The sequence below is a fragment of the Odontesthes bonariensis genome, chromosome 17 (assembly GCF_027942865.1).
Source record: "Odontesthes bonariensis isolate fOdoBon6 chromosome 17, fOdoBon6.hap1, whole genome shotgun sequence".
Lineage (NCBI taxonomy): Eukaryota > Metazoa > Chordata > Actinopteri > Atheriniformes > Atherinopsidae > Odontesthes > Odontesthes bonariensis.
This window is the reverse complement of record NC_134522.1, coordinates 14577054-14592185: the sequence shown is the minus strand read 5'-3', so window position 1 is coordinate 14592185 and position 15132 is coordinate 14577054. Positions and strand designations below refer to the sequence as shown.

The 15132-nt window shown below is 41.0% G+C and overlaps 1 protein-coding gene across 7 annotated transcripts in view; it reads right to left on the bottom strand.

Moving 5' to 3' along the window:
* unc79 (unc-79 homolog, NALCN channel complex subunit) overlaps positions 1-11913 on the bottom strand; it is a 36057-nt gene extending 24144 nt beyond the window's left edge. For 3 of the 7 annotated variants that reach the window (XM_075447530.1, XM_075447531.1, XM_075447533.1), the window contains exons 1-13: positions 11761-11912; positions 10186-10306; positions 6677-6990; positions 5789-5959; positions 5496-5591; positions 5348-5403; positions 3980-4109; positions 3785-3849; positions 2876-2964; positions 2454-2494; positions 1852-1880; positions 437-666; positions 23-194 (exon numbers count right to left, since the gene is read on the bottom strand). In XM_075447530.1, coding sequence (XP_075303645.1) covers positions 23-194; positions 437-666; positions 1852-1880; positions 2454-2494; positions 2876-2964; positions 3785-3849; positions 3980-4109; positions 5348-5403; positions 5496-5591; positions 5789-5959; positions 6677-6990; positions 10186-10306; positions 11761-11782 — 1536 coding nt within the window. In that variant the 5' untranslated portion in view covers positions 11783-11912. Of the gene's footprint in view, positions 1-22; positions 195-436; positions 667-1851; positions 1881-2453; positions 2495-2875; positions 2965-3784; positions 3850-3979; positions 4110-5347; positions 5404-5495; positions 5592-5788; positions 5960-6676; positions 6991-10185; positions 10307-11760 lie in introns of those variants that run through there. The other 4 variants (XM_075447529.1, XM_075447532.1, XM_075447534.1 and 1 more) reach the window with 3 other exon arrangements.
* Between the last annotated feature and the right edge of the window lie 3219 nt (positions 11914-15132).

The following is a 15132-nucleotide window of genomic DNA, read 5'->3' as shown; positions in this document are numbered from 1 at the left end:
ACAACAGCGTGTGATTACACACCAGGAACCAGATGCCAAACTGACTGAGGAGGCGCTGGTCGTGCTGGTCGTCCTCCTTGTTGTCAAACTCAATGTTGTCCAGAGAGTGGTGAGAGGCAGACAGGCCCATCTGACGACGCCTGTTCAGCTCAAACTCACGCTGTTCTGCATGTATTTCTGCCTCCTTCAGAAGGCTGGACGAATACAGAGAATGAAAGGAACAACAGAGGACACAGAAGTCGGGAGAAAAATTCAATTTAGATGATAGAGGAGAAAGAGCAAAGGAGAGATAGGTACATTTAGGAAGGTGACGGTGGATCTAAATTGACGCGTTATTCTTGTCCATTTATTCACATTGAAGCTTTACAGCAACACAGGCATATGTTCGGTAACTGGCGATGATGCGTTGCTGTATTTGTAAACACTGTGTTTATACCTTATAACAGCTTCCACGGTGCACACGAGCTCCTCCGCTCCGCACTCTCGGGTGTTGATGGGAGGGGGTGAGGTCTGGTACAGATGGGTCTCCGCCGCAGCCCCCACCTCACTGCTGTGGTGGTTGACATGGCAACGCTTGCAGTAGCGGACAGGCCGGTTGCCATGGCGCCCACAGCAGCCAGCTGAGAAGCAGGTGACCACGGCCCTCCTGACATGAGAGCTGCAGTTCTACAGTAGATGAAGCCAAGAAAACGGGGGTAGGAGGAGGAGAAGAAGGCAGTTTATTTGTGGTCCAGGCAACGAAGTAAGAACACTCACAACAATCACAGCAAATCAGCTGCCTGATCACAAAGCTCTAAAAATAATCGTATTTCCAGGCTTCAAAAATGACTCAGTTCTCAGACAATGAATGCCACTTTTTATCAAAATTGCATCTGAGAGGAGAGGTTGATCTGTGCACATCTGCAGAGACAGACAGAAAAAAGCTTCATGTGTCCCTACGGTGTCTCAGGTTTCTAAAAATAAAAAGCATGGCACTAGAGAGCCATCCTAATCTGATCAGCCTCTAATCTTGTGCCATTAGAGGGATGCACTGCTCCCTATCAAATTAACATATCTGTCCTCTGATGGTGAGTTCTCTCATTCCCCATTTGACTTTCAACATCAAAAGATGCTACCCTGATGCTGCTGTTTTCACAGTATGCTCTATTTTGGTATAGTATATATATATAGTGTATTTATAGGTACCTATTTTCAGATTTAAAGTAATGTCTCATTAATGACAGCGTAGGTGTAAATCCAAGTGCCAGTTTAGTTTCCTAGAATGAGATGGACCAATCCTGCACAGAGAAGGAGGCTGCAGATTATAAACTTCCAGACAAACCAGGGTGGAGGCCAGCTGTTTCAATGCACAACACAGGGAGGCTGCTCAGCCGGACGGGAATACCTGAGATCACACCACACTCAGTTTGCCCACTGTCTCCCTAGAAACCAGCAGGGAGCACTTTAGCCTGAGGCCGGTGCATTCAACAACAGCAAATAAACATCACGCCCCAGCAGCTTTATTTCAAACGAGTTGGCCTGTGCTTAGCTGCTTCAGTGAATGCACTTCTCAATGAAAAAACCTTTTCAGGTTCATGAATAAATGACCTTGTTATGGATCACATATGAAGTGTATTTCAGGAAATGTTTTCTCAAGGTTTACAGACACGTTATGTTCTTTTACAGCCAACAGAAAAAATTCAAATGTGTGTGCTGTTGGATTTGTGATGAAACATTTAGCTTGGCTTGAAAATTTCTCTAAAATAAGTTACTTTAAAATCTGATAAAGATCATTAACATGAACTGAACGAGGTAAAATATGAGATGATGCTGCAGTTTAGTGTCATTAATGTTGCAATTTTAACATCTTACCTTCTTTTGACAGATGGCAGATATCTCAGCTGCAGAGGAAATTTGACAACGATTAACAAAATTTGCAAAACCCAACAAGAACTTCAACGTAAAATCTATAACTGTTTTACAAATTAAATACAAACTCAAACAGCAAAATTCTTTACAGTGCCTGTTCGTTATTAAAATCTGAAAAAAACAAAAAAAACATGACATGACATAAAACATTAATAATAAATAAGTGAGACCTAATGAGTCACTAAAACACCACTACTTTGTGTAGTTATGAGGAATCTACAGCATGAATTTCCAGCTCATTATCATCACTAATATGGAACTTTATGCAATAGCATACCTAATGTTAGTTCATGGATTGAGTCTGGTGGTACACCACAGGACACCAACATGAATACAAAAATATGTGTAACAGCTGCAGGGATGCATCTGGTTATCTACTGTTAACTTGTGGTTTTAACTGTTCATTTTCATGTGAGGGATGTAAATGAAATTTTCTATTGAAAATCCACAATTCATTTACATCAGTCCTATACTTTGATGTCAACAACTGTTGTCTTTAATATATCTCTCTAATGTGTCTGTAAGGCAGGAATATTCCAACTCACCTTGAGGCAGGAGGACATCGACAAGCCACTCAGCGTGATCTCTGGAAAGGTCAAAGAAACATTGAAACAATACATGATTTATAGGTGAAACGCTTCTCAGAGCTTGTGTGAAATTAAACTTTGTGCATACATGGCAGTCACAGCTTCATAACAGAGATAAATCCTAAACATCTTCACTTAGCATCGAGAACAATGCAAAACTGCAAAGCCATATGGCCATCCTGGAGAAAAGAGAAACAAGTGGATACACGTTTTTGTGGTGATGATCTCATTAGTGTAGCGACGGAATTATGTAACCATGGCTATGTATTTCCCCTGGGTTAAAGAGAGGAATAATGAGGCAATCGGTAGGTGACGGTTGTTGAATGATTGTGCATTTGGAGTACTGAGGGGTGGAGAAATGAGGTGAATCAGATGCATACCCGGCTATCCTCTGGCTGCACTCCTCACATATGTAAAGAGGTGGGGGCTTGTCTCCCAGGGCGACAGAGAGAGTAGGATCTATGCACATCTGTAAAAGTAGCACAGGTAGGGGGAGAATATGCATTTGTCATTTCAAATAAATATCAGTATTTTGAGCATTAATTTTCATGCAGATAATGGGAAAAGTAACAATTAGTCATAAAGCAAAAGTGGAATTCCTCATTTCTTAACCGAAAGCTGTCTTTCAATGATGTCTCACACTGTATACACCAGTGGTAGTACATGGTGTTCTTATACAAGTTGTTTTTAAAACGCCTGACACCTTCATCTGTCTCCTTTTTCCTCTGTGAGGGTGGCTGCATGCATATGTTGCACTCCATTCTGTTGCAACCTGTGCCTGGTCCTGTGCTAAATGCTCACGGCCTCAATGTTCAGATGGTGCACTGTAATTTACTGTGCTCAACTGATGCCACCCTATCCTCAAGGGCTGCATGGGGTCACCGCTTCCAATTAAGGCCCCCCTCCCCCTCTACCGCCTTCTTGCTCCTGGTAATTGAAATAAAGCCCCCATCCTTGCTCCCTGTTCCAACTCTATTTGTCAGTTTTGAGCACAGTTGAGTAAAGGCAGGCAGAGATGATAAAGCAGAGAAGCAGCAGCAGAGACTGGTGCAAAGCAGCGTAATAGGTGACATCACTACCCCACTACTGATTTATTGACTGAGGGGCTCACAAAAGCAATGCATGGTTGAACTCAGCGAGGAAATCTGGCCCATGTCCCATGCATTTCTGATTAACTTTTCCAGGGTGTAAGCTTTGGAATTCACAACATTCTGCTAATCCATTCTAATATGGTAATACAGCTTCACAATGTGGGCTTCTTTAATGGACTTTTTCATAACCATAGTCACCTTGACGGCAGGTTTATTGATGGCATTGTGGCACTCAATATGTTGACAGTGGATGGGATTCCAGGCTACACAAAGGCGGAGGTGGAGAGATAAAAGATTGGAAGAACATGGAGGAGGGAAAGGAGAAAATGGTTGTCAGGTTACACCTTTGATCAGCTCGAGAACAGCTCAAGCAGCAGATTAAGAGTATCTTACCTGTGTACTGCAGCCCTCTATATTCACTGATGGCTCCTGGTGGCTTCAGGTTGGGCCAGTAATGAAACAGCATTTGTACAGCTGGAGGTTTTACTTGGGATGGGCCATAGGATATGACATAAAGCAGGTCCTGCATGCAGGATAAATATCAAGTGTACATAAAGAGCATTGATTTTAGGAACACATTTAGGTTAATGACAGGAAATAATTATCCGGAAATGATATATACATTGGCTACATGCTGCTTTTAAGATGAGCAACATGTGATGTATGTATGTATGTATGTATGTATGTATGTATGTATGTATGTATGTATACATAAGAGGAGCAGCATAACATTTGGAGGGGGGGGCTTTTTTTCATGTTACTACAACACAATTGCCTAAATAATTTGAGACTCTGTTTAAAGAAAGAAATGCAATAAAAAGAAAACAATCATTGGTAAATAAAAGAGACAAACCAAATGCTGAAACTTTAAAAAGTGTTTTGGTCTTCATATGAATAGTAACTAAATAACAAATGAATAAATGTACTGTATGCTCCTTTATTTTTGAGGCCAACTTTGTGTTTAAAAGGAATTTGGGACAGGGACTTTTTTATTGCTCTCTTGTCACACTTCTTCACTCTGTGAGCATTTGGGAACTGAGTGGACCAATTGTTCTAGTTTTGAAAATGAGGCAGGCATCTAATAATGCTGGCAACAAGCCGGACGATCCCTCACATTTTAACTAATCAAACCATACAACACTTCTCATTTAATTTTTGTAGAGCTTTGACTTGCATCTGTCGATAAAGAAGCAAACTGAGCTCACTGACAGAGGTTTTCAGGCAGTGGTTGTCCCTGAGCCCCTGAAGTGATTATCACTGTGGAATTGTGCTTGTTTTTAATGCAGTGAGGGCCCAAAGATCACAACCATTCAGAATCCAATTTTTGCCTCGTTCATTTGTCTACAGGGACTTTTTCAGGATTTTTCAGACTCTTTTGAAGACATCGTGAACTGCAGACGATGAAAAGTGAAAAAAGTAAACCTCTTGCTATCTTTGCTTCCAAAAGCCTCCTCTTTGGGATCCTGTTTATTAACAATCATGTTACCTATGTTGTTTTATTTACATTTCAAAAAGCATCCTGACTTTTTTTTAAACTAGGGTTTATTTTAATTCAGACAGCTTTTAATTTCTGTATTTTCAATCATATTTGATCAAAGTTAAACAAAAAAAAATGGTTTTGTGCAGGTTAAACTGTTTTTCTTTTAGGCCTGAAAGCTAAGACTTCAGTCTATTTGTTGATTAGCTTACTTAGTGTTCTTTCTTAGCTCTTCTTTACACAGAGAATATTTTATCTGCTCTTGATGTGTAATGAGGATATACCTTCCACACTTCCTGTTTGTGCTTCATTAGACACTCCAACAACTGACAGTGATAAACTAGAAAGAGGCAGACACCAGATTAAGCAGAGAGTAATCGTTACACTCTTATTTGAATGCATGCTTTGAAAGCAACCAACATGGTTGCTTACCTGGATTTGAGGTGTACTGCATTGCAATCATGAGCATGGATGAGGCAGACAAATTGACATAGGCTGGGACTCCCCCTTCCTTTCGAGTGGAGCCCACTGCATCAGGCAAAGGAGAATGATAAAGAATTAAGATGATCAGGTAAAGAAACACTCTCAAGTTCTCTCCATTTTGAATTCTGCAACAGTATAAATGTTTTGCTTTACTCTCAGTACCTTTTTAACAATTATCATAAAGTCTCAATATAACAGGAGAAGTCAAATAAATGATCTATCTTATGACAGGTGGTACTCACGTATAGCCATGGGGAGGAAAGAGGTGCTCAGGTACTCAATGATGTCTTTATGGAGGAAAGGGGGGAATGTTGCTAAAGTGGAGATCATAGTGTAGGGCAAAGTGCTGAGAATATCATCACTGAGAAATGGCAGGAGGCAAGCTGTTGTGTAAAATATGGACTGTCCCAGATCTGATGAGAAAAGGAAAGAGCAAGAAAAAAAAGACAAAGAGAGATACACAGACACACATTCAATCAGCTGTTCATACAGTATTAGCATACTGTATGCAGCCACAGATGACAAAAATACATGACATTTTGGTAATTTAACATAACAACAGATTAAAAAAAAATAAGAAAATAAAAATATATTTATCAAGCAAGTAAGTTTTCTTAAGAAGCTACTGAAGTCAAGCCCCAGGAAAAATAGAGAAATCTAGACACAAGGATGGATTTTCATGCTTTTGAGATTCATTTTAACAATGGTCAAATATTCATGACATATAAGTGATGCAGCTTTGGGCCAATGCAAAACAGAGTGAACAAACTCTAAGTCATTCTCAGATGATATCTTACTGCATTTAAAAAAATAAAAAAATAAACAGTACATTTGCATATATTTGCGCATGACAACATAAGTAAAACATTTCTCCCACTTTGCATAACAAACATGCAGTCAGGTATGATACACAGAAGAGGAGGCCTATCTATGTCTGGTGTATCCAATGGCTTATGACAGTTGACAGGATCCAGCGTGCTCCCAATCACCCCCATGCATCCCTCAAGATCCTCAGCGGGAATTCTCTCCTCCCGTTACAAAAGAGGCCAAAAAAGCAGCAGTGGCTTCATGCAGGCCAGGCGGCTCAGGGATGATGATGACAAACAGTGGTGCACTGGGCCTTGACTCACCATGCTGACCGTGCTGCAGCAGGGGCACCAGGTCAAGCAGGGTCACGAGGGTCACATAGAGGCCCTGATAGTCCAGAGAGGGGTACTCTGAGAGCTGAGCGTCCCGACTCTGCTGCCCCTGCCCCCCGCGGTCTGACGGGGCATCGCGCAGAACGCTGTAAAGGAGGGAGCGAGTAACTGTAGGGTTGATGGAACTGACTTGTGGTCTTAGAGATGGGGTGAGTGGGAATGGCACAGGAAAAAGACACATGGTCATGGGCACGGCCAAATTGGAAGCTTCCTGGTTCTCCTTCCTGCCTGTGCGGGACAGAATGCTGCTCCGGGGGCGGGAGGGGAGGGGAGGGGAGGGAGGGTAGGAGAGGGGAACAAGGGAAAAAAAGAGACAACAAAGACACAAAAAAACAGCACATTACATTGAAATGGCACTACAGAGACAGCGTAAATAGAAAAAAACAAACCCAGATAAACCCCACATAGGATGCAGTGTCTCACTATTTGACTCTATCACTGAAGGCATGGACAATTTTTCCCTTCTTTGACTGTTCAGAGTGACTTTAGTTCAATTTATTTAGTTTTGTCTTGCTTTGCACTTGAAAACAAAAAGAAAAACATGAGCACAAACTGCAATGATCACTGCATCTCATGCGTATCTGGTGACAAGGAGCAAAAATATAAAAAATGGCATGTTTTCAGTGGCAACCCCATACTTCTCCAAAAAGGAACAGCACAAATGACTGTCCCTCGAAGGCTGCCATTTTCCAATCAGCAGTCAGTGGTTTCCATGCAAAAAGGCCAATGAGCCGTGGAATACAATTCAAAATTAAATTTCCTTGTCTTTAGTGGGGCGGTCAAGGATGGGAGTGACACCAAATTGGTTCGGGAAAATACAGAGGTGACACTTTTGAAACATGCTTGAGCCAGTAATAAACATGTGTGTGACATTAGATCAAGTGCTCCTAGGTCACAGCACATGTTTATTGCACCAGAGAAATAATGTCCGTATGCATACGTTATGATACTGTACTAGTATCATCAGGAGAAATAATGAGATCCAACAGGCATATGGATTCAGGTTTCTAAAATAAATGTAACAACTAATCTACTGTAGAGAAGAAACTATAATGACAAAGGAATAGGTTGTATCAAAGGGGAGATGACTGGTAGCATTATGTTTGTGAGCTAATGCAGGATGGACAATTGTGTTTGCTGTCCCCTGGGGAAGGTGGTGGACATATTGGACTTTAAGAGAGGGAAAACAAAAGTGAAAACTAGTTGGGTTGAGTGTGGAGCATCTAGGGTGGAGGAGGGAGGAGGGGAGTGGGGGGGCCAGAGAGCATTGCTCTTTCTACAGCTCATTATCAAAGAGCTAAGCTGTTCTATCAGGCAAACGATTGGGATTCATCACGAGAGCCCAGATTATAAAAGCTGATGTATCTCTGTATTCTTTTTTTTTTTTTTTTTTTCATTTTTTTGAAAGGTCACTCAGAAAGTAGAGTTACAGCTTTGGAGCTTTGTGGCAAGTGAAAAAGGGGATTTCATTAAGTTTTTTTTTAGCATAATATTACATGCATAATGTTAAGCAGCAGAACGTACCATTACGTCATGTGACTGATCCCCTCAAAGTTATACTCTGTAAGATTTTAGTCAAGGCAGATTCATTACAAAGCTCAAATAAGACTGGTACACGACAACAGACTGTATCTCAGAGTATGACTTTTTCACCGCCCGATTGTCATAGAGAAAACATCATTAATTTGAACAATGAACACAGACATAAACAGACACACTCACACGCATACACAGAACATATACACACAAAGAAACACACCTATGTGCATACATACATACATACATACATACAAACATACATACAACACGAAAATTTACAAACATATAAAACACATAACACATGTAGAAATGCACTGATACAGACACATGACATACATTTACTGTCAAGCCCTGCACTGCTGACTACATGTGCAAATGTCTGCAAATTGAATTAAATCAGAGCTGATACATCTTAAATCATGTCCAAAAGGTGCTGGACGATTTCTGCTGTTTGCACTTATTCTGATAGAGACTCACTAATACAAAAACCTCGGTCTGACAATGCCGTGCCTCATCTTTAAGGAGGCAGGCACAATGACATGTAAACTGAAACTTTTCTGTCTTTACTGGTTTGCATCCGAACTACTCTGCACCTAAATTAAGTGTATGGATCAACAACTACCTCCACTGGCTGTTTCAGTTTTTCTTTCCAGAAAAATGATACATGCCTGCTCCACTTTTCAAGAATCACTACTCCCATCACTGGGGATACTTCATTTTTATCTTTTTCTTCACCCCAGGCTTCAGAAGGTACAGGTGTATGGATAATCCCCGAGTCCCTGCTGAGGAAACAAGGCTCTTCTAATGGTGGGCAGACTGATTTGCTCTGTATATCTGAGGCTAAAGAGGCTGTGCTTCGGGAAAAATATCAAGGCTGTGGTATGAGTGGAATCACGCTGAGTTATTCTTTTTCTCACTCTGAAGATACCGACCCTCAGAGACAAAATCGTCACTCGAGTTATGGCAGATTCTCACAGTTGCAGCCCCTTGTCTCGCTCAATCTGTGCCACGAGAGGCCATGTTTAAAACAGCACAGTTGCTGCTGGTGCTGGATGGCCCCTCAGCAATATATATATATATATATATGTATATATATATATATATATATACCCAAGATACCCTCCAGCAGAGAAATAATCCTTATGGGGCTGAGGAATAAAGTGTAGAATTGAGGCCAGCTGCCAATCTCCAAGAGATTGCTCACTAAGCTGATAACAGTGATTAAAGTAGGGCATACAAGTTCAGCCTTTAGGACCATTTCTGCTCAAATTAGCTAATAAGAAAGAACAATTACATTATTTTCAGTCCAACAAGTGGACAGTGTTAAATAAAACAACCACAAGTATCCTATCACTGCGGTATATGCGGAAGAAAAGGAGGGAAAGGAGCATTTTTGAAGTAAGATGTGTATAAAATGGCCGCCTACTTTACTTGTGCTGGAGGAGGAAATAACATGCTGTTCCTTCCTCAGACTTTCAAAGCACCCAAGAGAGCAGAATGACCCTGCAACTACATAGCTGGAGGAGCTGCCCTCCGCCTGCACCACTGGGGAGGACACAGCAGACCGCCCAAGGGAAGCGTTCATCTAGCAACCAACCACTGAATCAATAAACATCATAGAGCTGTCTATCTCTGCCACTGCTCCAAAACAACACCATAGCTCCAATCTTAAGTCTGTCAAAGCAAAACAGGTAAAGCCATAGACAAGCTGACCACTTCCCTAATTTCCTTTCAACATCATTGAGTCATATGAGACATTTAATGGTGTCACTGTCATCCTTTTCAGAAAGTGTGCCAGAGCATCCGGCTGTAATTAATCTCATCTGATCTTGAAGGAGGCTAAATATGTAACATTCTACAGTCTGTTACTTCACCTGATGGATCCAGAGCAGGGTACTTACCTGAGCAGGGTTTGGGAAAAGTATTTCAGTGTGTTTGCAATGTCCGTTCCGGACGGCACAGGATAAATATTGTGCTGCACACGGTTGTGATACTCTTGCAAGTATCGTATCTTAGAGGCAACTGGACAAAATAAAGAGCAGAGTAACAAGCAAATCAACACCTAAGAAAAGTCATTGCTTTTTCTCTGCAAAACACATATCATTGCACAAGGATGAGTCTTATTTCATAGACTTTGTGTGTTTCTCCTGACGTTTGGCTAAGATCCATGTGTGCCACTCGGCAGCATATAACTTAAATGTTTTAATTATCATGTTAAACAGAGACTGTGTTCCCATGGCTCTCTGGCCTTAACCAGGTGACCTTTATGGTGTAGCAGCTAGGTCACAGGAAGCCCCAGAGGAGGTTCTAACCTATTGCTTACAGAAACAAGCTCATGAACAAAAGGTTGTCAGTTCATGTCCCAAGACAAGCTGAGAAAACACAGTCAGCGTCTACATGAGAGGGGGGCTTCCTCATCCTTTTATAAATGACACTGAGGGATCTTTTAGCATTGAGCCCAGCTGGCTGCTCCTTGCAGAGCAACTCCCAGTGGTGTCAGATGTTATTATGATGTTTTTGAGTGGTTAATTAAGAGTTAAAATAAGTTGCAGTGGGGATCCATTTTCTGTGACTTTGGGCAGTGGTGTTTAGCTTTCTTTCTGACATGTAAATGACAAACCCCAAAATAAGAATAACAGCTGCAGGCTGTGAGCATAAGTGGTCAAACCCATACAAGAGCATACGTGCCTCCTTCCACATACTGTTAAACGCTTTTAAGTAACAAATGGTCATAATTTTGGTGCCAAAAAAGTCAGAACATTCCTGTTAATGTGGTGAATTAGGTTAAGTCACAACAAATGGGTGCATTTTTGGTTCATAGCTTGCTTAGTTGCTCCTTATAATGGCAACCAAAGAATGGAAGCACTCAACTTTTAACCAATTGAGACACCATGTTTGAACCCATGTTTTATTTAAATAAGCGACAGAAAGTGAGCAGATATTCGGCTATATGGGGAAGATTGCGATTGGTTTCCACCTGTTCAAAAGCATTCAGTGAAATGAGGGGGATTAACGCCAGATTTAAACGCCGTGTGATGAAATCACATGATTGATCAGTATAATGGATCTTATTGTTCAGTAAAGAATCTATTAGGTCGACCTTGAGACCAACATTACACCTAGATTTTAGAACCTACCTCATGCAGCCACGTCAATCAAAAATAGAGAAATACATGATAGACATTTGAATAAAACAATACGGACACTGTGCGGTCCAGTCACGTAATTGTATTCTGTGATCATGCAGATAAACAGCGGGAGATATACAGTGGCTATCTGTGCGCACTGAGACCTCCGGCCATTCTCTGCAGTGAGAGGACGTGTTGCAACCTGCCTTGGCAACCGCGGTTTCATCACCAAGGACAGCTCCCCTTATTCGATTTCTTGGTTAAAACAAAAATCCCATTTCCAGTTTCCATACAGCCCCCGTGACAAACAGTCAAAACACACACACGCACACTCACAGCCGTACTTACACTGCTCTGCCTTCGTAGACATTTCGCAGACACTTCGGGAGACATAAAACCCAGACTGTCAATTGTTTTAGTGGTTTTTCCCTCCCCGGCGCAGCGAAAAAGTGAATATACCCGCTTGCTGCCAGCCCAGGCTCGGCTTGATTGTACCACTCTGCGCGATTGATTTTACGCTGCAGTTGCGGTCGTTGTCGTGATCTTCTGATGAAAATCGAATGAGGGCTAATTTTAAGAACCTGTTTTTAATCTCAGCAATTTCATTTACTCGAGGCGGGGAGAAATTTCTGGCATATATCTGACACAGCATACCTTTCCAAATGGACTGATCCGGCTTTGACAAATTGTCATTCAAGAATTCCAACAAGCCTCACAGGGCAGTGTGAGCTGATAATAGGAGAAATATACTGGAAACCTCCCCGTGATTTGCCTCAGTGATCCTGTGTATGTCGGTATCTGTTGCATATAAAAAGCTAAGCATGCAACAGATGGTTGTCATAATTTCATAACCTTAGTCATGGCGTGTCTTCATTTAGATGACACGTATGTAAGCATATTTATTTTATACGTTAAAGGGAAATTAAGCATTAGAAGTAATGTTTGTGATAGGAATACTTCCTTATGAGAAAAAAAAGCAAACACATTTGTTCTGTATGTAAACCAGTATTAATACCTGTTATCACCTGAAATCATAAATGGAAAGTTGTTATCAAATAACCTTTTACAACCTATAAACCCTTATCAAATAACAACCCTTATGTGCATGTTGAAAGCACTGTGCAAAAGTCTTGAGCCAACCCTCATTTCTTTATATTCTGCTTCCAAGAAATCAGACTTCCTTTTAACCTTTTAAAATGGTCTTCAGCAATAGTTCTCCAGGTTTTCTTAAGGTCTTTCATTTTTTTTTTCTGTGGACAATGGCCGATTTTCCACTAATTTACACTTATTTTTAGTCCAGTCCTTGACCATTGCAAAGAAATGCCGTTTTTTGTTTGATAAGCCACCTAACACAAAGCCCATAAATCATTTAAAAAGATAAATGGCACCAAACTCAAGGCAGGAACCAGTGTTGTCTAAACATAATAGACAACATAGCAAAAAAAAAAAAAAACATTTCTAAATGGTATCTTTAGGCACTATGTTAATATCAACACAAATCACTTGTTCCTATTTGTATTATTTTTTTTTTTTTGGCATTAACAGGGTTATTCCCAACGAGATATTTGCTTAAACTTGGCTTTTCTCAGTGTGCTATCTGCAGCAGATATAGATTAAGAATATGAAAGTGATGTTCTCAATAAATAGAAAACATTCAGCAGAGACCTGACACTTCAGTTGATCCATCTATTGTTCATTAGAATTGTACAATCTGTCTTTGTAAAGATGAGGGGTGGCTCAAGATTTTTGCACAGTTTACATCATCATCAAAGTGTGGGTTTTCATCCAGTGTTTATCAAATTTATCACAATCAGACAGGGTGGACTCAGAAACACGTAAATTAAAGTTGAGAAACCGTTTATTCAGCCCAAGGGTCCAAACCAGCAAATACAAATCACAGAGCAGAGGTACCAAAAAAACTATGTTCAAAAAAGAGAGCAGAAATCATACAATGGGAACACTCACGAGGTAAAGACACTGGAACGCTGACAGAAAATTACAAGACAATCTGGCACAGAAGGGAAGGGGAAACACAGCTTAAATACATAAGGAGAAGGAGACAAGGTGACACAGGTGTAGTCAGTAAGGGGCCAGAGGTAGTCACACAAAAGGGAATCTAACAGGACGTGTGGATAGACAGAAATTTCAAAATAAAACAGGAAAAAACAAACTGAACTCACAAACAGGCATTGTAAAGCTACTGGGTTCTGACTAAATTGAGTTATACAGTGTATATAAAGATCAAAGTTGGAAGGTAAGCTGGCTTCAGGATCTAAACCATTGGTGGATTCATCCAATGATGTCTTCTGCCAAGACCTGTGAGTCCCTGTCTCTTCTTCAGCTGATGAGGAGCATCATCTTCACACTGCAGCCTGCACCTGGTACTGAACCTCTGTTTTATTTCTTAAAGTGCGTTGGCACACAAATGATTTTTGATGCATTCATGATAACAGAATGCTTCCTTTTGAAAACAAAGCGTCACACAGCAGATAGAACATCTAGGTCTTAATATTTGGAAACATCTCCATCATGCTTCAGTCTCAGCACAAGTTTGACTGTGGAAAGTGCGTCGCGTGGTTGCAGATCTTCAGTGTCAGTCTCAATGTACAGTTGTTTCAAAAGTCAGGGATGCCGCAATTATCTCTGCTGGTACACTGGGATATGATGCAAGATCCATCCAGCCGGGGCCAGGAGAGTTAAAGCAAACACACACAGGGCAAAGGCAGACTGCTGTAAGAGAGTCCCAGGGAACATTAGTGTAAAACTTTTGACAACAGACATTATTTCTTCAGGAATGTAATGAAAACTCTGCATGGATTAGGATGTTTGGTTTGTACCATTTTTTTCGGCAGAGTATTATGGCACCCAAACCTCTCCTGCTGCAAGGTTGAATGGAAATAACTGAACACCTGTGTCCACAACACATGGTCCTGATCTCTCTGACTCACAGGGTGATATAACAGTATCCTCCAGTTATTCATCTTCCTGCCATGATATTCCCCGTGTCCCTCTCCACTCTGGTATTCCTAACTTGAAATAGGCTTTGTAAAAGCCCCAGTGCACGTCCCTGAGGACAGATCAGCAGATTTATAGTGGCATAAACACTGGCTGCTTGTTGCAATTGCATCACAGGATCCCTTTTCAGAGGCCAGCGCTTCACACTGACTTATGGATACAGAATAAATAAAACATCTCTTCCACTCTGGCTGGGTAGCAATATTCGCTTGAATTCCTCACATTATAGGCAATAAAGTGACGCATCAAAGATACTTCACTCCTCAGATGGACTTTTAAAAAAAGATGTTATGGCAAAGTCTTTTAAAGTTTGATTTATTATACATAAGCACCGAGATAGTTAAGGTAAAAACATAACTACAGTTCCTACTTCTGTTGGAAGCTGTTGTCAACACACGATTCAATCACCCAGAGATATCTGCCCATTTCACATCGCTAACAAGTACAAACAAAAAATAATCACTCCTACCACTGGCCCGATCTTTTCCTTTGGTGGCTTGCTGGAGATCTTTGACCTGCAGTTGTGATGAACGGCTTTCATCAGCAGCAACCTGCTCAGAGAGGGTCTCTTGAAGATTAAAGACATTCTTCTCGATTCGGCTGACACAATCAGTCTCTTGAACTGAGGGAAAATGTTTCTCTATAAAATATCTCCTCACATCCTGTGAGATACTGGCAGATAGGATCTACTTTAACTGATTCCCA